Source organism: Cydia splendana, chromosome 3 (genome assembly GCF_910591565.1).
Source record: "Cydia splendana chromosome 3, ilCydSple1.2, whole genome shotgun sequence".
NCBI classification, from domain to species: Eukaryota; Metazoa; Arthropoda; class Insecta; order Lepidoptera; family Tortricidae; genus Cydia; species Cydia splendana.
The window spans coordinates 16633745-16660226 of NC_085962.1; the positions used below are offsets into that span (position 1 = coordinate 16633745).

At 38.8% G+C, this 26482-nt stretch overlaps 1 protein-coding gene and 1 long non-coding RNA gene across 2 annotated transcripts in view; one reads left to right on the forward strand and one right to left on the reverse strand.

Annotated features, from left to right (window-relative positions):
- Positions 1-1514: 1514 nt before the first annotated feature.
- The window catches only part of LOC134806906 (cytoplasmic dynein 2 heavy chain 1), a 113419-nt gene continuing 88451 nt past the window's right edge, over positions 1515-26482 (forward strand). Inside the window, exons 1-25 of the mRNA XM_063780329.1 lie at positions 1515-1693; positions 1993-2129; positions 4993-5157; positions 5478-5577; positions 6241-6370; positions 6850-6983; positions 7402-7646; positions 8250-8349; positions 8432-8571; positions 8691-8912; positions 9257-9400; positions 10981-11199; positions 11841-12026; positions 12574-12702; positions 13103-13248; positions 14446-14589; positions 15232-15444; positions 15932-16184; positions 16688-16831; positions 17522-17727; positions 18452-18567; positions 20555-20700; positions 21096-21263; positions 22630-22788; positions 23345-23469. Coding sequence (XP_063636399.1) covers positions 1657-1693; positions 1993-2129; positions 4993-5157; positions 5478-5577; positions 6241-6370; positions 6850-6983; positions 7402-7646; positions 8250-8349; positions 8432-8571; positions 8691-8912; positions 9257-9400; positions 10981-11199; positions 11841-12026; positions 12574-12702; positions 13103-13248; positions 14446-14589; positions 15232-15444; positions 15932-16184; positions 16688-16831; positions 17522-17727; positions 18452-18567; positions 20555-20700; positions 21096-21263; positions 22630-22788; positions 23345-23469 — 3908 coding nt within the window. The 5' untranslated portion in view covers positions 1515-1656. The remainder of the gene's footprint in view (positions 1694-1992; positions 2130-4992; positions 5158-5477; positions 5578-6240; positions 6371-6849; positions 6984-7401; positions 7647-8249; positions 8350-8431; positions 8572-8690; positions 8913-9256; positions 9401-10980; positions 11200-11840; positions 12027-12573; positions 12703-13102; positions 13249-14445; positions 14590-15231; positions 15445-15931; positions 16185-16687; positions 16832-17521; positions 17728-18451; positions 18568-20554; positions 20701-21095; positions 21264-22629; positions 22789-23344; positions 23470-26482) is intronic.
- On the reverse strand, positions 5848-6162 carry LOC134806288 (uncharacterized). The gene is made up of 2 exons (XR_010146500.1): positions 6050-6162; positions 5848-5907 (listed from the first exon to the last, which is right to left on the reverse strand). It is a non-coding gene; the product is annotated as an uncharacterized LOC134806288 (long non-coding RNA).

Sequence of the window (26482 nt, forward strand, 5' to 3'; positions counted from 1 at the left end):
TACTATAATTTATCTTTAATAAGTTTGATCGGCTAACTTTGCATATACTACATGTTTACTGGTTATTCGCACAGCCGCGTTGCGGCGGAGAGTCGTATGTTAGTGCTAGTCCTTAGTGACATGCGCCCTTCTGCCTCGTTTCGACTGATGCGAACGAATTAGCTGTTTGTTACTTCCAACAGTTTTATTTCTATTGTGTTTAACTTAACCACATATCTAACTATATGAAAAGTCATGTTATAATATAATATAATAATTAGATAATTAATGTAAACAACGACAAGGGGAATCCTGTTCCACCGTGATACAGTTTTTACTAGTACGGGGATCAGATGACGCTTACTCAATGTTTCATTGCACTTACCTTAAAAACTTATGTGTACCTACAAGTTATTTACAATGTTAAGTTCACCTTGTATCATTCGTTACTTGTAAGCAGTTGTGAGCTATCATTTAGCTAAATAAAGTTATTTTATTTATTTTTATTTTATTTTATTTTATTTTCCTCGTATTCGAAATGAAAAGTAGAGTGTTTAACTCGGGTGAAAGGCATCATTTCTGCCTCGGCCAAACTACCTCGGCAGAAATGAGTGCTTTCATCCCTTGGTTAACAATCTACTATTAACTATAACATTTTATTTGTTGTAGTAAATGTCACGCAAGATTACATGAATTACACGACGTTTTTGGAGGAGCCCAACACCTAGATCATACTTATAGCCGTAATAGACTACCACACGTATAGAAGTACCCTGCCTCTCCCTGCTCCGCCGTACTTGCTTGCTTTTAATTATTGCTTATACAATAAAGATTATGATACAAACGGAGTTCCCATTCGTCTTCCATATGAAATGACATGTGCAAACGAGACAGCTCTACGAATGTGTATAACGACGTCCCACATTCGCACAGGTCATTTCGTAAGGAAACCGGGTAAAAATTCCGTATGTATGTGGCTAACACTTCCCGACCCGACAAGGGGGCCCGACCAAAAGTATGGTCTAAACCGCCTTTAAAGCGACGAAAGATCATACAACCACGTTACAAATCACTGTGTAGTGTAAATCCGAACGTTCAGCCGTGTATTTCCGTCTCAGTCGAACTTGCGAGTTCAAGCAACACAGAGTGGTATACACTATGCCCTATGGTATCGATAACGTTTCATTCCCAGTATAGTATGTAGCTTCTCACATCGTGAACACTTTTTCCATATCACTCAAACATGGTATAGAAAAATCCCTAAAAAAACCACTAAAAATATTTAGCCCCTAAAAAAACCCCTAGCTGGTTTATTTCCCCCTAGATTTAGTGGTAAAACCACTAAGTTGGCATCCCTGTTTATACGCTATAGGTTGACATTGACAGTGACAAGTGACATAGCCATGTGACAACAGTAACCAGTTTGGATTCCTAAAATTTTCAGCGTTTTTATCATTATCTTAAACCGTCGGTTGCTATAGCAACGAAATGTCATCAAAGTCCGCGGTAATGCGGTAAATGAGGTAAATCGGTAATGGTGTTTGCCGTGTTTGGTTTCGTCTGAATTCGGAATTTTTTAGTTTCTAAAACGTGTAAAAGTTGATTAGAAATGCGTTTACTGCAAAGGTGTCGCATGATCTGAATTATATATGCGACCAAAAACCTACTTCTGAAGTGATGGCAGAGATAAAACGATTTATAACTCTTACGATCGGTAAGTAACGGATTTCTTTAAAAACTTTTGTATCCGTGTTTTATCATTTAGTATGTTGTTTAAACAATACCTATTTATACAGCAAAGATTCTATCATTAAAGTCAGCTACTAAGTAAAATTAACACTCATTTATTTTTCATCCAAATAAGTGTTAACTTGTTTAACATGACCTTCACTTCCTTGGATACCTGACGCGTTTCTTTTAGTTATTGACCCGCTTGTTCTGAAACTGTTATTGATACACACATTCCATACTCCACTAACAACCAACTTAAATAAATAATTTGAAACATTTTAGAGCAAAGTTATAATAGACATGGATTACATTTGGATAGTCATTCTGAAGAGGAGCTGGATAACTTCATACATAACCCACAAACATTATTACTTCAAGGCAGCATAACAAAAGGAGGTTCAATTTTGCTTGAGACAAAAGTAAGTACTCATATTATAAATAAGCCCAAGGTCACATTACACTTCCCTTCTTCACTTCTTCTTTTTTTTACATAGTGTTCGTTTGTCTAACATGTTTTATTTAATTTACTCTCAATTGCTCAAAGGTTGACTGGAAGAGATCCCTTATAGGGATAAGTTCGCCTTTGTACATTATATATATTTTGTTTCATTGTAATTTAACCTGTCTTATGTACAATAAAGTGTTTACATACATACATTAAAAAAATCCTACAACTTGTAATCTCTGTTTGCATCTCTTTCTACCAACCATATTTCTTAGAAAGAGAAACAGAGCAATTACAGGTAATAGGACTTTTACAAAGTGTGTCTCAGGTGTCTGTTTCTGAATAGTATGAAACTATGTATATAATGATGCACTCTTATTGAAACTTTCATGAAAATACAGTTGATTTTCAAATGGGTGCAAGGCAGGGACCGTACAACCGGTTTTAATAAATACCTCTAAAAAAGTGTCAAACGAATAGTGGTTAAAATGTAATACCTCTATTCGAATTTGAGGTATTGTTGTCATTCCGCTTTTGTCTTTATCCCTATGCGCACACTATTTACATAATGAAATACCAGTATTCAATACCCCTATTGGGCTGTCTTTAGCATGTCATCCAATACTTAATTCGTTTAGGCTGATATTTGCTTGTAATTTCATACCCAATTTTAAGGACAGTACACCTTATTAATCTTAAATACGGTAGGGCTTCTGTCAATTTCAAATAGAATAAATACATAAATATATGTACGTTAGTAAAATTCAACTTTATTTCTAGTAGTTAGAGTACGAAGTCTTTTGTTATTATTCTTTATCAAGAATATTAAAGAACATTCGCTATTCTACTGTGATGACCATTTTGGAATCCAAGATGTCCGCCGTGCACATTGTCTTAAAAGTTGTCATGGATGTCGATTTATAGGTTTTAAGGAGTGCAGATTTCGAAAATGATGACAGTTTTGGAATCCAACATGTCTGCCGTGCACTTTGGCATAAAAGTCGTCATGGGTGTCGTTTTATAGGTTTCAGGGAGTGCCAGTTTTGAAAATGATGACAGTTTTAGAATCCAACATGTCTGCCATGCACTTTGACATAAAAGTCGTCATGGGTGTCGTTTTATAGGTTTCAGGGAGTGCCGCTTTCGAAAATGATGACAGTTTTGGAATCCAACATGTCTGCCGTGCACTTTGGCATAAAAGTCGTCATGGGTGTCGTTTTATAGGTTTCAGGGAGTGCCGGTTTTGAAAATGATGACAGTTTTGGAATCCAACATGTCTGCCGTGCACTTTGACATAAAAGTCGTCATGGGTGTCGTTTTATAGGTTTCAGGGAGTGCCGGTTTCGAAAATGATGACAGTTTTGGAGTCCAACATGTCTGCCGTGCACTTTGACATAAAAGTCGTCATGGGTGTCGTTTTATATGCGATCATTCGTGTGCGATCGATATCGTTGCAGACTTGTCTTGGTCTAATTCTATTAACGTGCTGTATAACTAAAAAACGCACCGACCTCCATAGAAAAATTACAACCGAATAATAACCTCTTTGTCGTTTTATATCAAATTACTTAAATTCTTTCAAAGTGCAAAATATTCTTACATTTAAACGATACGGCTAAACACCACACATTTTTACAGAAACAAACACTCGAGTATGTTGACACTAACAGTGACAGGATTACCGGTAATGGCTTTAGGAATAAAATATCAAATAGAGGTATTCGTTGTCAACTGGCTAAACCGATAATACTCTTGAATACCGGTATTGTTATACTTCTATTCAGAGCTTTAGCGAAATAAATACCAAAATTCAATCATAACCGGTTATACCCCAATTAAAACCGGTAGTCAGAATACCGGTAACGGTCCCTGGTGCAAGGGTCATCCATTAATTACATCACACCAATATCTAGGTTTTTTGACCCCTCCCCCCCTCATTGTCACAGTTGGTCACATTTGGCAAACCCCTCCCCCCTGGTCTGGTGAGACGTCTCATTTTTTCAAAATTTTCAACGAAATCGGCAAATCGAATTAAGTAGGTTCATCATCATCATCATCATCTCAGCCATAAGACGTCCACTGCTGAACATAGGCCTCCCCCTTGGACCTCCATACGTGCCGGTTGGAAGCGACCCGCATCCAGCGTCTTCCGGCGACCTCGAGTGGAGACCACGGACTAGCAAGCGCAGCGTAGGACGTCCACCCACAAGATGGACAGACGATCTTGTTAAGTAGGTTATGTACATATTATTAATAATTTATATAAATATTTTTGAAAAAAAGATATATAAGTAATTTTATTACCCACAACTGATAGGAAAGAAAAGTAAACAAATGAAAATGATTAATGTTCCAAAAACTTGTTATTTAACTGTACAGCGAATAAATAATTTAAATAAGTTAAAGTGACGTCACAAAGTTTGTGACTCCCCCCTCCCCCCTGTCACAATATGTCACATTTTCTTGACCCCCTACCCCCCCCCCCCTAAACGAAAAAAAAATGTGATGTAATTGATGGATGACCCCCAAGGAGTTTTCTGTTGGTATATCCTAAATCCTAAGGCCCAGTCTTTCAAATCTATACTATCTTAAGGTCTCAGGGTGGATTTATGCACAAATACATGGCAGAACAACAAATCACAATTTTATTAAACTTTCTAATAAATTTCATGTGAACAAATCACACATTTTATATTGCATAACGGAATATAAAATAACCTCCAGTTTTGTAGACAGGGTCACTAGTGACTAGGCTGTTATAGTTAAAGCACTATCCCACTTAAGATACGTTTTTGACTTTGTGGGTTTTACTCTATATTGATTATTGACTTTTCCAGGTAGAGGATGATAAAACCAAGTCAGTGGTATTTTATAAAACAGCGCCAGAAGAGCTAACTAAAGAAGACGCAATAAACACTATAAATATTATAACTTTAACTAATAATGCTGTGGCATCTTTGTATCTGATTTTGAAGCAAGTCTACTCACCATTGTTGACTAACGTATGACCAAAGATGTATTTAATATTAAGCATTAATATTAAATTGATATTGGGACTCTAGCTCGTTTTTTTAGCATTCGAAAAACACTTTTGAAAAATAATTCACGGCAAATTATGTAACAATTATGAATCATATACGATTATTTATATTCTTTTGATTTCATAAGTAATAGTTACTGATTTTTAAAAAGCGTTTTCCAATTAAAAGACACGTCAAGATCGCGTAGTCTTTTTCTAATGCTAAATAAACGAACTATAATAAAATTAAGTATAAGAAGCTGACTTCAGTAGAAAATTAATTGAATCTATTTTTGTTTCCAGACTAATGATTTGTATTCAAGTAAACTACATAAGAACTTAACAGACCTTCAGTCTGTTTTAAAAGTTCTTAGTTTTGGGAAAAAGGATCAAGACATTATTGGTATGTACTTACATCAACATTCTTAACTGCCTATCCTTAACATATCCTTAACCTTAAACATGTTTATATCATAAGGTTTACAAATTGTGTGGACAATGGTACCTACTCATTTTATATACCTGTACTGGTTAGTTAAGTAAATACCCTTTTTGTTGCAATAATACGCTCATGTTTGAGGTATGCTGAACCATCAGCAGCAAATATTTGAACAGTACAGTTAGATTGGTAAAAATACCATTACACTCAGTGATGAATGCAATCAGTAACATATAATAAAAATATAATAATAATTCAGCCTATATACGTCCCACTGCTGGGCACAGGCCTCCTCTCATGCGCGAGAGGGCTTGGGCTATAGTCCCCACGCTAGCCCAATGCGGATTGGGGACTTCACATACACCTTTGAATTTCTTCGCAGATCTATGAAGGTTTCCTCACGATGTTTTCCTTCACCGAAAAGCTAGTGGTAAACATCAAATGATATTTCGTACATAAGTTCCGAAAAACTCATTGGTACGAGCCAGGATTTGAACCCGCGCCCTCCGAATTGAAAGTCGGACGTCATATCCACTCGGCCACCGCCGCTTCTAATCAGTAACATACTTGATCAATAATGATCATTGAGGATAATCATGTAAATCTCACAATGTTTTTAAATTACAGTCATACAATCAGTGGAAGATGAAATTGACTACTGGAAGACTCTTGCTCAGAATAAGGACGCACATAAAAAGGAGAAGGAATCAGCCACATCCTTTTGTGAATTGTTTGAAGATATTAGTGAAGAAATTCAGTAATATTTTGCTCATTATTTAAAGATTATACTCTGCATCTTTAGGAATTTAAATAAAAGTAAACAAATAATTTGTACATTTTCGGGTAGTTATAACATTTATTGGTTAACCAACCAAATACAAAATCGCCTGGATCTGTCACTGAACGACCTGGTTTTAACCTACATTATTTGGTCGTGTAATTTTTTCATCTACCCTCTACTGGCTTAAGGAGACATTTGGGTGTAGATTTGTTTACTTCTATTTAAATACCTAAATATACAGACATAGTTTAGGCTAGTTATATTATTTTTCAGGAAGTAGAAACCTTAGTGGTGGAACAAGATTTTAATTCGAAACGTGATGCTTTGCATACTTAGCACACCCCACACTAATACTCCTTTTCTCTGACAAAGACATATTTTTAAATATATTTCAGGCGTTTTACTAAATTAACACTTAAATAAGTTAATACAAGTTTGTGTCATACTATTGACAGATCAATGCCATCACTTCCTATGTTGGAGATCAGGGAAGCTGTGGAGAATGTGGGAGGAGCGTTGGATGATGTTTGGAGAATCACTGTCAAGCCCTACCCTCAAGACAGGATGACGCATATTTTTGATGTTATAGGTATGTTGTGCTTTTTATCCCGCGTACCGTTAATCAATTACCCAGATGACTGGGAGCCACGTGATGAAAAAACAAAACACCATTTTGTTGTATTTAAAAGTGGTTAGAGATACTTGTCGCGAACGCCTTTACGATCGCTGGAGAGAAGGGCAACTGCGGAACCCTATACTGAGCATGGCCCGACATGATCTTGGCCGGAGGTTTGAGCTCCTATCTTTCTCTTCTGCGATTGGTGTGTGTGGCTTCTGAATCCTCTATTCCTCTCCATCTCCACGTTAGTGTTGCAATCAATCAATGATAATCGGTGTCTGACGGCAGTGACGGCATATAATCCACAGGTGTTCTTGTCTTTTTGGTCAGAATATCATAATATTATAAGTATACGAGTAATAAATTTAATAATAATTTTTAATTTCAGGGCACATGATTTGTAAAATAATTGAAAAAGCATTCGCGAACATACAGCTTTGGACCGTAAACGGAGAGCCTAGAGACAACGAGATCCTGACACTAATCTCAGAGAGTCTGCTCGTGGCGGAGACGTGGACCGGCGCGTGCAAGTCGCTCACGGAGACCTACTGGCCGAACTACGCGCTTCACGCCTGGACTGGCAAACCTTATGTGCCCACGTTCTGTTTGAACTTTCAGGATCGGCTAAAACAGGTTTCTAGTTTTGACTAAGGGATAGCGAATGTTTCGGTTTCAGCTTCAGCTTGGGCAAAAAGGCAGTACAGGTGGCATTACTTGGTGATCAGGTTTGATAATGATGTAGAATTAGTTTGTCTATCCAGGTTTTGGAAAAGAAAATGCCGGATCCATGGGAGTTCACGAGGTTTACAGCTCACAGAGCTACTTCACTAGTATTATATTGCACACATCATTCTGTGACAGATATTGTGGTTCGTTTAAGGTCAGGCTGTTCCGTGCTCTCTGTGTAGTAACTGTAGTAGGTAAGTGCATACATCGCTATCATGGCGTGCCATATTCGTTTAGACTACCTCCGTAACGCAAGCGGTGTACTGCCAATGCCAAGGGAGCCAGAGCTGTGCTGCATTACACATGATGTGTGCCTCGCCCTATCTGCAAACTCGGGTTCACTGCGCTAAAACTGTGTACTTTATCAGTCATAAGTCACAAAAGTTAATGTTTCAACTGTTTCAAGTATGTGCAAAAAACATTTAAATCAGCTCAAGTTTCGACGCTATGGCTAGTGTAATAAGGATCCAAACATACGTACGATACCGTAATTCGTGTTGTCACTTCCAGATTCATGAGATAAGGTCTACGTACAGCCAATTAATCAAGCTACTTACAGACGAGGAACGTGCAGATTTAAAAACTGACAGATTGTTTGAACCCTTTCAAGGTAGAGCTTTATTCCTCCTATTGACTCTTCATTTGAAAAACCTATTGTTTTTTTTTTTTGTTTATAATTTTTCTCCTTTTAGGCATAAATGTATGGATATGTAATGGACCAACTCATGCTTGGGATGCTGCAGTCTCACGGTTTTCTATTAACCTTCGACCAGCTGAAGCAAATATCTCTGAAAAACTAAGGCCAAGGCTGCATAACACGTCTACTAAACAGGTAAGGTGGAGAAATTGCATTATTAACTTTGTAAGAGGTTAAGTTTTATGAATAAGGGGGTTTATAGTTGGTGTCGTTCAATAAAATACGCCGAAATACCTACAGTAATTTTCTTTCAGATGTTATACGAGTTCATACGCTACAAATCGCTGATAGACAGACCGTTGGTAAAGATCGCGTTGAACAGTGAACTAGAAATCTTCATTTCGTCTCTGATCTCCATGCTCAAGTCCATACAAGCCCAGATGGACTCGGACGAGGTGGACGTGAAAATGTACCAGCCGCCGGAAATGTCCCCTATTGTACAGCAGGTGCAATGGGCTAAGCAAATGGAAGCGAAAGTATGTACATATTTCTATTAATTTGTAAAAGGGTAAAGTCGGCGGTGTTCTAAAAAGTTCCATTTCGCAAAATGTTGTTCAAAAGACAATTTATGTTTTCCCTAACTAAATCCTTAAGCGCCACTTGCACCATTCCACTAACCCGGGGTTAACCGGTTAAACCTGGAGTTACCATGGTTACCAGTACAATTTGACACTGGGTTAACGGTTTAACCGCTTAACTCCGGGTTATTGGGATTGGTGCAAGTGGCCCTAAGAAGTAACAATAAATGGTTTAAATAAGCATAAGTTTATTCGCTTGCTAATCTAGACTACATAAAGGCAAATTAATATTATATTTCCAGGTTAAGGATATACAAATGTGCGCGGAAAAATACTTAAAAGAGTTTGAAAACAGTGCTGAATTGCAACAACTTTCAATGCAAGTGTTAAAAGATCTTAAGGCGATGTACACACAGTTACATGAGGAGTGGTCTAGAGATTTGCAGGTAAATATTAAATACGGGTGTTTGGTTACAGCTATAAGTTTCGCGGTAACCTTTAAGATCATCCGAGTGGATACCCCTGGACACTTTCTTGGCTAGACATTAATAACTTACCTATAGGTATTAGAAAATTATGAATGAATTAATTTTAACTACCAAACTAAACCAAAGTGATCAAAGTGGATGGATTTGTATTTTTCAATACTAGAAGTAATGAAATGGTCAGCCAAAAATAAATTTTGGTCAGCAGAACAATCAGATGGTCAGCAAAGCTTAACCTCGTAAGTGCCCGCGTACTTGTACAAGTACAAATTAAGGATAGCTCTTCAGACCTGACATTTTAACCACATAGATGGCCTAACTGCCTAATGTACTTAAGTACAAATTTTTCATTTCCCATTTACCGGGTAGTTTCTTTACAACGGCAACACTGGCACTGTCATTCTCATTCTATATTCTATGGTCAATTTCACCATGTTAGACAGGTAAAGTCAACTGTCAGTGTCAGTGTCATTTTTTCGCAAGATGGCCACATAGTCAGGTGGCTGGCCAGCACGAGGTAAGATAATCGGTTTATATTCAAGTAATCACTTATTTTTTCTGTTTTCATACGAATGTATTAGTATATTTAAATAATAAATATTGTAAAATAAACAATATTTCAAAGAAACCTGTATATTTAAGGGGGTTGGTGATTGGTCAAAATAATTTGTACTTACGGTAGTACGTTCGGTCTAACTTACGAGTATTTTTTTTCTTATACTAGCGTTTGATGAAACGCATATATTACAACTTCTCAATAACTATGACTTCAAGGACTCGGATAATGAAGATATGTTTATATCTGAACCCGACCAAGCATCAAATAGCGAGTTTTCTTCGTTTTCGGAATATGAAGATGGAGAAATAGAAGTAGCAGTACGCGGACGTGTATCTTGTCATCGATTTCAAAGTGCTCTTGGTCAATGAGGTGGGCGTAGCCGTGGTAGAAGCACAAGTGCACAAGGGCGAGACGTAGGAAAAGTGCAAGGGATAGGTCTGCAGATCTAGTCTAGGTTTTGAACACCCAAATCCAATCTCCTTGGATGTAGTACAGTATTAAAATAATGAAAAGAGGTTTTTTAATTCATCTTTTTATAAGAAGAAGATTAGTTATGTTGTAATAAAGTATTTTTTTTACTTTAATGATGTTTAGAGAAAATATATGATTTAATATTAATATTAAATAAATCCTTTAACTTTTTTATTATACTGTGTAAAAACCTAATGTACTCACACAAGTACAAAATATTTTCAATAATTTCCTTCATAAAAAAGTGCTATACATAATAAACATACCATAAAAAATACTGAAAATAAAACCTCACTTCAAAAAATCTCTAAAATCGACAATTTTTTGTTTCGGTTTGAAGCACTATTCTTGGTTTGTACTTGGTATAGTACAGCCGGCAGATATGACTACTGCCGTCGAAAAAACACAGGACTTACGAGGTTAAGTTAAATTTTTTCTGACCAACAGATTTTTCTGCTGATCAAAAAATGATTTAATTAGTTAAATCATACGCTTTTAATAATTATTATAGGCGCAAGTTAAAAACGGCAAGCTCCAGCTGTCCTTAGACAAGCCTGTCGTGGAGTTCTCCTCCCAGAGCAAGATGATGGTGGTGAACTACAACCCCCGCCTGGTGTGGGCGGGGCTGGAGGCGCGCGCACTCGCGGCGCTGGGGCTGCCCGCGCCGCCCGCCGCCGCGCTCGTGGACGCCGCCGCGGCCGCCCTGCAGCACGCGCGCGCCCTGCAGCAGGTACTGGGGCCATAAGGAGCGTTCAAGTATTACGTAACGCAATTTTTGGACATTTTTACGTAACCACCAAGTGACCATTTTTTAGTGTTCCGTACAAAACTTTGTTCACGGAACACTTATTTTTACCTAAAGCCCACAATTATGTGGCGTAAAGTACCGGAAAGTCGCTAAAATACCTTTGTTATTGTTTTAATCGCGTTAATATTAATAATTAACATTTGAAATGTCTAAAATTATGAGAAAAAATACGTTTTAAAAAATGCGTTAGAGAATCTCTCTACGCAACCGTTCTGAAGGGTTAAAAAACAATGTTACGTAACGCGTAGTTCAAACACCCCCTCCCGCCCCTGTAACGCATCGTAACGTTTTACAAGACCCCCCTCCCCCCCAAATTCGTTACGTAAGTAGAACGCTCCCTTACTTAGAATTATGCCATTAAGAGCCACTTGGAGTTACCATGTTTAACCATGACATTGGGTTAACGGTTTAACCGCTTAACCCCGGGTTAGTGGGATGGTGCAACCCTAAAGAGTTAAAATGAGCTACACATGTTTATAATACAAGAACGTGTTCACTGTCCAGCCAGATCATGTTTATCCGCTTACTACCTTACACCACTTATACCAGTCACATCATTCCAGGTGGCATCTTTTCATAACACTCTTGGCGAGCGCATGATCCCGTCGACGCGGCCGCTGATGCTGCAGGCCGCCCTCGACCTGTCCACGCTCGTCCAGGACCAGCGCGCCGTCTACTGGAACGACGAGCAGCAGCTCCGAAACTACACCGACAAGCTGAAGACCGCCGTGTTCCAGCTGGAGTCGCAGGTACTCCACACATTACCAGCTGTTCCACAACACCTGTCCACGCTCGTCCAGGACCAGCGCGCCGTCTACTGGAATGACGAGCAGCAGTTCCGAAACTACACCGACAAGCTGAAGACCGCCGTGTTCCAGCTGGAGTCGCAGGTACTCCATGACGCTAATTTTAGCGCGTAGTCGGCCCCTGGTCTCCGTGAGCGACTTGCACGCGCCGGTCTACGTCTCCACCACGTGCAGACTCTCTGAGATTAGTGTCAGGATCTCGTTGTCTCTAGGCTCTCCGTTTACGGTCCAAAGCTGTATGTTCGCGAATGCTTTTTCAATTATTGCTAAACTAATGCTAATTTAATTTTACGGTTCAACCCACGTATTTTAGTCACTCGCGCGACATGTTTCGGAGAGCCTGGGTCTCCATTTTCAAGCACTAACAGTATATTGTTAGTATGACTCCCGATAGTTTAATTTCGACTTCACACATTGTTATTAGAATTATACTTCCAATATTACCTATTGATGGTTATACTAAGCTTATTAGGTTTCTTTCTATTTACAGAATACTTATTTGACAAGCCAGCACATTGCGATTCGGGGCATAGTTGAAACCTTAATGGACACCGAGCTGTTAGCAAAACAAGCCGAGTGGAAGAAGAAAATTAAAAATATAAGAGATATCATTGAGGCGGTAAATATCTATATGTATATTTATTATGGTAAAATTCTTTAAAAGGATGATCTAGGTAGGTATAGATCATGCAAAATGTATGGATATCAAACTTTAGGTACGTTATGTGTCGTGCGCAACTTATCTTGCGCATCTCCTAGCAACGGCTGCATGGAAACAATAGGTATTTATTAAATGTCAACAAATAACAGCTGTCAATTTGCGGAGTTCTGATCTTTTATAAAAATTATAATGTATTTTATAATTTATAATCGTTCGTAAGGAGTAAACTCCAGTCGTACGTTGGAGCTGACAAATACACACACAGAGTACATTTATATTTATTTTCGCCTGTCCCATTGTCTGTATCACTGTATGTAATCAAACCTTGCAAACTAAATTGGACCCACTTCACATATAGGTTGAAGCTAACGGGTACAAGAACACAGAGCTATGGAGGTCCCACTGGGACTGGCAGCTGTACAAAGCTCTCGAGTGCCAGTACATAAAGACGCTGCTGTCTTTACACAAGCACTTCCCGCCGGTCAAGGTTGATCTGGTTCTGCGGTAAGTACTTACCTGACGTTGTAAACTGACCATTTGTAATATGTATGTATATAAATGTATGAATTAGTATCTCATTTATTCATTTTCATTCACAAACATTACGCAATTCAGTTTATTGATTTGGTTTATCATTATCAGTAATTAAACTAATACGTATTTGCTTAATAATGTAGATAACATTTGTAACAAAACAAGGTAATATTCCCTAGTAAACACACTTGTGTAGTTGCGTAGCTTTAGTTCCTATGCAGAAATTATTATTTTATGCCTAACAAACAGTCATCTGTCAACGTTAAAATTTTCGCAAAATTTTGTTGTATGGGACATTTCATTGTTCACTGCTGGTTGCCGTTTAACTGTCCGTCAATTGTGGCTGATGCTGTTGGTCTTACGAGTGGCCACCATACTAGACTAAAGTCTGTATCTTTAGGTATTTAAATAAAAGTAAACAAACAATTTATCCATTTTCGGGTAGTTATAATATTCATTGGTTAACCGACCAATTACAAAACCGCCTGGATCAGTCACTGTACGACCTGACTTTAACCTACATTATTTGATCGTGTAATGTTTTCATCTACCCTCAACTGGCTTAAGGAGCCATTTGAGGGTAGAATTTGTTTACTTTTATTTAAATACCTAAAGATACAGACTATAGGTGGTTGGTAGGTAAAAGAAATATGTAGGTAAAGTAAATATGTACGCGTAGTGCAACTGAAACTGAAACAGTCCTTCCGACAAAGCCCTCTAAGTCAACTTTGTAACTTGAGGCAACTTTGTAATATTTTAGAATTAAAAGTATCAGTTTTCCGGGTCCAGCCAGCTGCAGACACGTCTGACCTGTAGGTATATGTAGATTTTTTTGTATATAGATTTCCGTCCTAGATAATTGTACTGCGATATACACGCGATACAATAATGAAAATGTTCAGTTCAGTTTCTTTATTAGTAAAAAATATTTTACAGGTCACACAAGTAAATACATTTGAAATATGATAGGTTAGTTAAATACAATTTTAGATAAGAATACATTGGTACAAGTTTACAATTCCTTAAATAATGATCATGCAATAGTTGTTAATACAATATTTTTTTAAATATTCTTCTCTTTCATAAAGCCGTCAACAGAATGATGCATTATTTCAGTAGGGTAAAGTTTGCCTACTACTGAATTTCAAGTGTTCTTTTATCTGGCAGAGGGCGCACAGTGCGCGTGCAACCGCCTTTAGAAGAGATCCGCGTGCAACACTACCACCAGCTCCGACGGCTGGTGGCGTTGCCCGCGCAGTTCGTGGGGCTCCATACAGCCGGGGACTCCATATTCACCGCCATCGCTGACAAGTACGTACACCCAGATAGGCTTTTAGAAGGTACCCAAGTTTAACATTACCTGACCATGATGTCCTTATTGAGATTCTGTTTAGGACCTAAACTGAATTGCTAAAGGACGGAGCTATTTAAGTCGCATAGCTCCGTCCCTTAGCTCCTCAATTCAGTTTAGGTGCAAAAGTGCATACCCACTTTATGAATGAAATTCATTCATAAAGTGGGTTTGCACTTGGCAGCTCGCTGTACAGGTACTTGTGAACAACCTTATATGTATGTATGTAAGTAGTTAATACAGTAGATACCTACGAGTAGGTTTGTACAAACAGCAACACTCTTAACTGTCCATCGGTGGACCTTATTACAAAAGGCATAAGGTCCACCGATGGTTACCAGTGTGTGCGATGGTACTGAACAACTACACAAAAATATTAATAATCCCATAGAAAATATCGATACATTATCATTTATCAGCCTAAATACCTATGTGAAATAGCTTAGATTTCTTCAACGATTTCGGACTACCGACCCCATACTACGAGTATATCCCCAGTACATAACTCCCATAGTATGAACCATATTGAACCCGCTGGATAAGGCTAAGTATAGAAATCGAATATAATATTATGTACCTAAAAATAAAAACCTTATGTTTAGGCACAGCTGGCTCGGCAACAAGGCAGTGAAGCAGCTGGAAGCGGCCATGAGTGCCCTGGAGCGCACCCGCGAGGCGTGGACGCGCCGCGCCGCGCTCGCGTGCGTGCCCGACCTGGACGCCTTGTGCGGGGAACATCTCACGGAGCCCGCAGACTGGGAAGCTAACTTCAAGGCTTGCAAGGCCTATGGACAGGCGGTCGCGAAGATGGCTTTGTAAGTGTGTTCAGGCATTGTAAGCTATATGTTGGAAAGTTGTTGAGATGAGGATACGCGGAGCTCCGCGCTTTGCTTGCAGACCCGGTCTGGACGCCCTATGCGGGAAATGTCTCAAGGAGCCTTCCGACTGGGAAGCTAACTTCAAGGCTTGTAAGGCATATGCACTGGAAGTCGTGAAATCTGTGTATTTACAGGGTAGGCTATAAAAGTGCTTGCAGTATATTCAGAATTAGAGATTCTGAGTTTAAATCGTTTAGCGCATTTGGCAAAGAGTTGTAGTTCCCGTGATATTCAATCTTCTGTAGTCGGTTTCGATTATATTTCCATCAAACTCCATAATTATAACCCCAGCTCATTTTGTAGCGTAGACATACCTAAGGGCATCAACATCATAGACTTTTTGGGCATAAAGACACACTAAAGTTTAAACAAGAGCAAAGTATAAGAGCGATCACGTTATACATAATTTCGTTTCATATTACAGCGACGACGAGAAAATAGACTGGATAGTGGTGGTAACAGCGACGCTGCGGCACGAGTTCGAAGCGCAAGCCCGCAACCTGTGGAGCTGCCTCATGCTGTCGCTGCAGGCCAGCTGCCGCGGCGACGCCGCCACGCTCGACGCCTTCATGGCGACCGCCGCGCTCGCGCTCCAGGACAAACAGGTGCCGAAGAACGCCAAGGAGCTGGCGGAGATAAGTGCTAAGCAGCAAGCATTGCGGGAGAAAATGCCTGAGGTTAGTCGATATTTTTTTAAAAGTTCGAAGTGATGTCCCTAAGACTGTTCTAGGCAATACTCGAGATGACAGCACTGTTTGTAGTTGACCGAGCGAAGCGCGTTGACAAAGCGCGAGCCAGACGTCTCCTTTTCAACTTGGGCAAAAATGTTTTCGTATGCCCGGCTGTTCTCAACAGATCGAGATTTTGTTTTGGGCAGGTGCAAATATTGAATGTGCAATTATATGGCATTTGGCGATTTTAGATCCGAGTCCGACGTTCTGTAATATACGGAATTTCTCGAAAACACCTTATAAGCATTATCTATTTACATAATTGAAATTGAAAAAGATGTGTCATTTTTCTGTTACCTTACTTAAATTTTTGGAAATTTCGAATCGCTATTCGAGTAAAAATTCACGGAATAATGACATCTTTTACATGACACACGGTTAATTAGTTTCATTAATGTATGTGTCATTGTTACAAAACAATTATGATTGTTAAATTTATTTTATTAAAGATGTCGAAGACCGTGGAGAATCTGAAGAAGAAAGGCCACATGCTGCGTACTTGGGGCGGAGATGCTTCCGTCGATGGGACGATAAAAGAGTGGCAGAAGATTCAAGAGTTGATGCAGAGCCAACAACAAATGTTTGAACATCAGGTTTGTATTTATAGTGTTTTAAATAGACCCCGTGCATAAACTATAGGGGCAGCATAGGAGCCGTCAGATTTTTGGCGCGAGGCGTAAATGTCTCGTTTATGCTTCCGATGTAGCCCACAAGGTGGCAGAACCTACTATGCACAAGGAAACGTACCGACGAGAACGGTAGATGATAGCACTTACTTTGGACCTTTGGCAATGTAAGTACATGTGCACATATGTTTCCGATTCAGGCCACAAGATGGCAGACCCTCCATCGCGCACGGTCCCTGTAGCAAACACTTTTATTTATGAGTGTAGCGTACTGCTATTCACTATTCATCAGGCGTTGTAGATTTGAAGAAGATGGTATCACGAGTAATTAAAGACTAGTTATAATTATAATTGTAGCGTTTTTAAACTACATGATGGTCGAGATATGACTATTGTACCTTATGTCGATATTATTGAGTGTTTTGTTATATAATATTCATTTGAATTTCGAGAATAACACGCTGTGAGCTAATTAAGTATTTAGTAACCCACTAGAAACGGTAGTTCACAGTGCGCATTTACTATTTGCGTGTATACGAAATCTGTACGCCTCAAGAATATAACACAAGAATAAGAATAAAACTTTGAACTAACCATTGCTCTGACGTAAACAGCCTGTTATTAATTGAACTCAGTTTTCACATTCTTTGTCTTCAGGCTGAAATAGTAAAATCAAGTTTAAGCGGCGAATGGGACAACTTGAACGGCGGCCTCGAGTCTTGGGCGTCGCGCTGGGCGCAGGCGCGCGCTCGGCTCGACGACACGCGGGGCGCGACGTACCGGGACATGGCCGACAGATGTCGCTCCGTGCTCGAGGCGCACGAGCACTGGCTGAAGCTGCAGGCTGATAAGGACGAGTTGCTGTAAGTTTTAGCGCGTCGTAGTCGTAGACGTGGTCGACAGATGTCGCTCCTTGTTCTAGGCGCACGCGCCAAACACTGATTTAGATTATTTTCTTTAATTTAATGTAAATTTAAGCTGTACACATGAGGCCTTGTAGCGTATTGGCGTTCAAGTAGCACGCGCATTGGCTAAAGCTGCTGGCTGGTAAGGATGAGTTGCTGATAGTTTCAGATTTATGTGCATCTTCAAAAGTAAATTTAACGAGGTGCGTTTTGCCCTCTCATGGTCAACAGATGTGCTTAAAGCGAGTTGATAAAAATAGTTGAGTATAGTTTATGATGAGAAATCTTATGAAAACCAACTTGCAAACACGCGCGTCTTCAAAATAAAAAATAAAATTGTCTGTTATGTTACTTCTGCTTCCGTTTTTATTTATTGACAGTAATGATTTCTCACTATTAAATTGTGAAAAAAGTTCAACTCCAACGTATTAAACTTTTTTAATGTACCTACCTATTGAGGCAACATCATTCCGTCATCGTCATTAATTTCGTAGAAGTCCCACTGTATTTTGTTAAAAATTCCTGATTATTCCCGATACACTTAAGCCCAGTACGTGGTGTACTGTACTATCGGGCTAAGTATAAAAGTCCTGTTCGTGTTAGTCGCCCTAAGAAACAAAAGTCCTTTTGATGTTGAGACAATGTGTACATGAGTCATCTTAACATGTACTTTATCTTGTAGGAAGGAATGCGAGAAGTTCAACATGGCACCGACCATATCTGGTTCGTGGGAGCAAGCTGAAAAACTTATTACGGAAGATATGAACCTTTGGACGGTGATGAAAGAGTACAATGAAGGTAGCAATTTTTATTAATCGACTTCAAAAAGGAGTCGGATTCTTTGTTTATTTCAACATTTTTAGGGTTCCGTATTTGATGTATGATTTCGCGAAGACATGGTACGATTTAGATAATTCTTTTCCCACACTATTATAGGCACACCTATAGTAATTTGGATATTTTATAATAAAGTTAAAATGGACCTGCTGTTTTGTGAAGTCAATTATATTCTTATTAAAGGTTATTTTTAACTCCTGATCTGATGGAAAGTATCTTAAGTAATTGGAGGTAGCAGTGGCGTGCCTAGGGTTTTGGAGTAGGGCAAGCCGAAGTATATGTTTTCGTAATAACTGTCCAATCTTCACTCTTCGGACTCAAATGCACCTGCTAACGTGTCGAGGCGAGCTAATCATAGCGCACTGAGGGCATATTTACTATTACTAGATAGAATATTACAAACATATCAGCAATTGCATACCCCCGGTGGCTTTGATAAAAGCCGTTTAATTTATTTAAGTGAATTTCATTTGTATATACAATATTAACAAATTTACACGATAATAATTTACATACAGTTGTGCTGTGCGGTTAGAACAATCTTTTTGTTAGACAAATAGCTCGAGCTTGGCTTGTCGCTTTGAACATGTTTTTCTAGAACGCCGTCATATTTTGATAGCAACGATACAAGTTCCAAAAAATTTCCCCTATTTAATGAAGTGTTTGACTCATCGTGTCCTCTAAAAGCAAGTTCTTGCTGTGCTAAATGGCACACAATATCTACTAACCTCTGAAAAACACTACGATTGTTGTCAACACGCATGTTATGATTTGATATTTCTTCTGATAATTGGCGCGACAAAGAGGCCTCGATCCTTTGTTTCCCAAAATTGCTCAAAGAAATCACTGCACACATATATTTACCGGAATTCATGTGCCTCTTTATCGCTCCAGATAAATTATTTAAATCGTTATAGCCAGAAGTATTCCAAACGTTAATGTCGTTCGAAAAAAATATGCAACACCAGCAATACATCTTATTTGTATGGGAACAACCAACAATCCAATGAGTTTTGTAGACGGCCCTACAGATATTTCTCTGACGCGACTGACTTGACTGAGAAATACACAAGTCGGGTGTTGGTTTTGCCGCGGAAATTATGTCCCGTTTTTCGACTAAGGTCAAAGACTTTACCTTGTTTTGGTTGACTAAAACGTGGACGCATTTCAAACCGTCACAAGGAACCACTTCTTGATCCATTGTTAACACTTATTAAACTAAACGCCACAACAATGAACAAATCCACATTCACTATTTAATCAAATTCACTTAAACAAACTTTCGTTACTTTCGTCTCGACCACTGACTCGGCTCGACTAAATAAGTAATAATACACTTGAAGTAAACGCGAACGCGCGCTCGTGCGAACTTATGCAGCTTCCTTCACTGCAAACAAAAGCCAAGCTTAAATCGCCTTATAAAATTGCTATACATACCAACAAATAGTTACATCGTTCTTTGGCGGTTTGTAGGCTGATAGTGCCCAGAGCGGGACGAAAAAGCAAGCACGGTTGCAAGCCAACGAGTGCGAGTACGAGCAGGATAGCTAGAACATCCTACGCCTGATTTCTTTCGCGCGGACGAGACGCCACGCCGCGGCAAAATTTTGCAACACGCTCGTGCCGCGGTTCGAGGCCGCTGTGGCTTGAATTTAATAATAAGGGGTTCGTTTGGCGCGCGATTTTAAAATAATCTTTATTGATCTTATCACTACGTAATTTCGGTAAGGCAATTAGTTGCCTTAGGGCAAGCCCAGCTTTTGGGCTTGTATGGGAGTCACGCCACTGGGAGGTAGGATATCGTGTCATAGATAAAGGCTTACGGATTACACATTTTGTATACCTATTTCCTAATGTTACGACATACTCGTCTTAAAAAACTAAAAGATATTGATAAAACTTAAAAACCCTAACCTATTCTTATTTCTTATTCTATATTATGTTGTAGATTTTGAATCTATCGCTGAACAGGACTGGATTGTATTCCACAAGAAACTACATCTGCTCGATGACTTCACGTCCAAATGGAGCTCGAAACTGGAACCGTATACAACAGTCACTTTATATTTGAAACAGGAACTTGATAAGTATTCTGTAAGTTCGGTTACTTAACAATATTGAAGTAGAATCGAAGATGGCAAACTTGGACCTTTTTGTCTCAAGATAACTCGAAAGTTACAAACACTTGCTTTCTAAAGTTTTATGTGGCTGGGGTGAATAGGGACAAACTTAAAATGTGATATACTTACCTGATTTTTTCAATTTCTTAAAAAATACCTACACAAATGTATCATTCGATTGAAAATAATAGTAGATTTTGTAGGATACAATTTGTGTGTGAAGTTATTAACAAACTGTCAGGTAAATTAAACATTTAGCTTTGTCCCTATTCACCCCAGCCATACCTATTCATCCCGGAGGACGGTATGTGTTATCCTATGTATGTAATTATGTTGTGTAATCGTATTTAACCCTACGGTTTGTTTTAGGATTTGACCACATTACTGAAGTATCTTCGCGGTACCGACTTCACCGAGCGTCACTGGCACGAGGTCTACAGTATATTAGAAATGGAATACAAAAAACCAGACAGTCTCCAAGTCAAGGACCTTTTGAGTGCTGCGGCCAATATAAAGAGGCACATCAAACTTCTGCAGGTATCTAATGTTTCAGCGGCGTGATACATTGATTGTATAAGATATGTAAAGTCTAAGGGCCGATACAGACGGACTGCAACCCGACTGCAATTTATATGGGAACTGCACGCCAGCTGCAACGTCGGCGTTGCAGTTGCAAGTTGCAGTCCGTTTGTACCGGCCCTAAGACAAATCGTGCTTCGAATTTGACAAGTGTATAGATAGGCTTCGTAATGCGGTAACTCTGGTTGTCAAAAAATTACGTATATCAATTCAGTTACCACAAAACACATGGTGCTGTAAGTACAGCGCCTTCTTCCGCTGTCCAACTCGGAGGCACGATTTTTTCTTACCCCTTATTCATAAAAATTTGCAAGCCTCAATTACTTAATTTACATTTTATCCCTTACACAAATAGTTAAAGGCGATGAGATGGAATAATGAATGTATTATTACATACACAAGTAAAAATCTAAGAAGATAAAGTTTTTAATTTTACGACGTGTTTTTGTGTGCTTTGCCTCGGCCTCACGGTGCCCGTCGCCGTCTATTCGAGCGGATACATTTTCGGCTGCAATGTTCTGCACTGATTTTCGCGTTTTAGTTCTTCTGGCTTTGTCTATATATACATTGAAGAAAAGATAAGCATTGAATACAGGCAGACGAGTAACGTCCTATTCATAGTGGTTGAAGTTATAAAAAACCTATTGTTCATCGGTGTTAATGACTGATAGTCCGGCACTACGGGATGACGGGTTATGCATTCACAGAAATAGTGAGGATACAGCGCCTAAACTAGCATGTACTTTGTTAATTCATGTTTTTCTAATGTCGATTTATTTTATTTCTGTAAGAAATCAACATGCCAGCATCTTAAAATAATATTCAGAAAACAGAGGTGTTGAATTTCTGCGTTGTAGTTTTGCTAATAGATACTACAGATATTCGGATATTTAAAAAAAAATCTTCTCTAAACATATTTTGTGCGTGGTTAGATTACATCAAAATCGAATAATATCAATTCCTTGACTAAATTGAGCTTTAATTAGTACCCAGGGTTAGCGGCTGAACCGTTACCCTACTGTCAAATTGTACTGGTAACCATGGTAACCCCAGGTTTAACCGGTTAACCGGGTTAGTGAATGGTGCTAGTGGCCCTTAGTGAAGTAAAAAGACAGTAAATAATAAATAGAGCGATTCTATAAATATTATATTACAGTCCACTTCATAAATATGACGTGTATTTAACCTTAATCCATTGCAATGAGGTGACAAAATGTACACATACAACATACATATTTATGAACTTGATAAATATTCGTCTATACAAAACTCCCAATTAGGTAGTATAGTTTCGAATATCTAACGTTAGATTATTTTCATCTAGAAAATAAGTGCAAGCGCGTCCAACGAATCGGCGATCCGGAGCGCGCTGAACGAACTAGAGCTGTGGTTCGCGGGCGCGCGCCTCGCCATCACCTACTACAACGACAAAGCCAAGCGGCCCGTGTCCATTGTCAAGGATTTCAAAGAGATACTCACTAAGGTGCATTTTAGTTTTTTTTTTATTTACTACGTTGGTACCTATACCTACTACCTCAAGATATATGAAAAGTAGGTATATTCGGAGAAACTTATACAGGTTCACCTGTATAACTCACCATTATATATGTGTGTGTGTGTGTGTGTGTGTGTGTGTGTGTGTGTGTGTGTGTGTGTGTGTGTGTGTGTGTGTGTGTGTGTGTGTGTGTGTGTGTGTGTGTGTGTGTGTGTGTGTGTGTGTGTGTGTGTGTGTGTGTGTGTGTGTGCATTGTGTATTTTGTGACTCTAGTCTAGTACATTTTTTAAAAGCGTTTTGTTTAAGTTCCCCATCTGTTTCATTCAACAGGACTGAGAATTGACCGCAATAAAATTTCAATGAAAAAAAGATATCATTAGGTCCTAATAAATTGCACTCTCGTATTTAGTTTGTGTAATTATTAGAGAGGTGATTGTAACATTTGTAACTGTTCGGGGTGCGATGCGATATAATACATGTAGTTTACATGTTGATTTATTTTCGCACCGTGAAAATGACCCTTATGCTGATTTTTTTATGGTAGATCGAAGAGCAACAGTGGGTGGTGTCGTCGGTCGGCGCCGACGCCGGCGACGCGTGCGCCGCGTGGGACTCGAGGCTGCGAGCGGCGCGCCAGCTCGTGAGGGCCGCGAGCCATGCGCAAAGAAGGTTAATGTTTACTTACCATGTATAATAGTATTTTATACAATCGTGATATAATAGAGAGTTTTTCAGTCGAGTAAAGTGTTTAGGCAACGAAGCTTGCTGAGTTCAGTTCAGTTCACGCTTAAGGCTACTTTTGTAGCTGTTTGTGATTTTTTTAGTGAAGAAAATTATATTCTTACGCTGACGCCTACCGAAATTCAAGAGACAGCACAGGCAGTGGCTAGTAATTTGCTACCAGAGAAATCGCGGGCTAGTACTTATAGTTACGCAAATATTTTCTTATTTCCTCGCAGTAGTCGTGAAAAGCACTATGTAATTGCCTCGGCCGGAAACGCTAAAGATGGACTCGTATTATTTGAGGGCCTCCACTAACGTGTCGGCCCTCAAACGCACTCGTCCATCTTTTAGCGGTTTTCCGTCCTCTCCTACAATGTACTTACTTAGTGTCTCAAGTAGGTATAACACGAGGTTATCATCGGGCGTATGGTTTTGGTCACGGATGTTAGTAATATTTCTTAATTTTCTACATACCTATCCTAAAGATTTTTAAAAAGCTACTTCTTTTTAAATGCCTACTCATTTACTTTCTAGAAACACATACATGATTTAACAAGTGGTTGTTGGTTACGTGCCATATTCGGTTTACACCGTTTATGTACCTAATTAATTGACCATACTGACTAAGACTATTTTTTAAAGTAAAATTACCGAAATATATAAAGTACCCAATATTAATAGTCAAATAATTATGTTACGATGTGAACAATGTGGTGGATTGAAGGATTCGCGTTCCGTCGGACTCGGAAACGACGCAACACGTGTGGACCAGATGGGTGCATCTCGGCAATCGTTTGTCCCAACCAAACCATGTTATTGCATATTTAGCGTTTCGCAGAACACTTATAATTTATAACTTATAAAGCCATGCCTTCGTTTAAATATTGATGTCATTCTTACTGATTATTTATTTTCATCAGTCCATTGAACATTGTAGAAACAAACGAAAACCTTACATCCTAAGTAAAATAATGATTTATGTAGGAGTTTATATAAATCCTTTAAATATACCGTACACGTTTCTCTAGACTCCTTGAGGATGGAATAGCAGTACTTCTAAATGGAACTAGCTGGGTACTCTGATATCAGATTTAGAGATTTTTGGTACTCACACGCACGTATCAGAGAGGCTCTGCGTATTAAAATAATCGAAATAGAGCTCGGTGAGTAGTAATCCTAATAACCTGAATTGGTTGTACTCGACGCTCAGAGCCTTAAATCTCAAGACAATTGTCTTCTTTGTATAGTCCGTCTACAGGCCGAACGCTTAAAGGTCTGGCAAAACAACTTAAACTCAGGAGGAGTAAGAGAAACATGCTTTATTTTGCTCGGGGCAAGATAAACCGTATGAGAAAAATCCTTCAACGTAATTATTTTTAAGTTTATTTGATTTATGCATTAGTTGGTCTTTTCCATCACGGACGGACGTGCGCGGAGCCGAAGCAAACTTAAAATACTATAGACATGAAAGGAGCGGGAGTTTGTACTGGGCTTTTAAAAATATGTGTTACTTAATCTGCCTCGATAACAGAGGTCGTCGCCCTGAGATTTTAATAGTATCACGTGACGTGTGTATCACACAAGTTCCAAAATTAGGCAACTGACTGTAAACATTATCTCACATCCTACATTTTTAATCGCTCTCAGCTTCTCGCCTAGCTATTCGGTAGGGGGAGACCGGGAGACTGGCTCCCATGGGAGAATTCACCTGCTACAAAAACATTTTTTTATTCAATAGGTACATTTTTGTACCAATTTACAGCATAAATATATGCTGCTGAAACATGTGACGACTGCGACGACTCCGGTTTTAAAACAATACAAATTTATATTAATCCTACACTGTTGATAGTGTTGATTTTACAATTTAATTGTAATGTAATTGTTTTGAGCCCAATTTCTGTTTAAATAATCAGGGTATTATTTCGGCTTTTCTCGAGTTTGTTGTAGTAGGTACCGGTACTTACATTATTTTCTTCTAAGAAACCATACATTCCCACGATTAAACCCGATTATCTACCCCGTATTTCTATACGCGGACACTCGAAGCCGAACCATATATGGCTTCTTTATTACTTTGACCAATCGATGCGCACTGCCATGTCGATTCCAGATGCGAATGGCATGGCGGCATCCTTTCTATTTATGTTCAACAAAAAGTAGGTATCTATTTTCTATACAAAAGAACTAACAATACAATTCTTCAAAAGTTTTCTGCAAATCTTGAGAACACTCAAATTTAGGCTTACATACAAGTTTTTTTCATACGATTGCTGATTAAACTGACATATGATCACAACTAAATGTGTGATTGTTTACCTCTTTTACAAGCCACACGATGTATAAGCACAAGCATCTTATTTACTCGGCGCCCAGATAGTTTATAAACATACAAGCACTAACAATTATTTATTAATTTAGCCTTTGCTGCAAAGTAACCCGATACTGCAAACGGGGAAAGTGTCGACGGTGTCTCTTAGCTTCCGTCTCCTTAATAACGCATGAAACCATAATACGTTACGACACAGGCGAGTTTACGATTGTTGCTGCTTAGTGCATTTTATTATGTAGGAAGGTACCTACTGCATAACCAGCGAGGACTAAACTTACAGAGCAACAGTTTCATACAACCGAGTAGTGATTACAAACCAATTCACATTCGATTAATTCGATTTGTTGGGAACAAACAAAAATACACTTTCTGTCACGTCTTATTGGATATTTTATATAATTCTCGTAATTATACCCAAAATATTGCTTCTGTAATGAAATGTAAGTAATAATTAAATGTATTAAATTAGCAAAAAAGAAGTAAACATTGACGGTCTTATTTTATAACCCACAACTCAAACGGAACTATTAAAGTATAGCCACATTTATTATAATGATAAAAAAAATCGATGTCGACCAAACATGAGCCCATATTTAATTAATTACTAGCTCTTGGCAAGCAAACCTG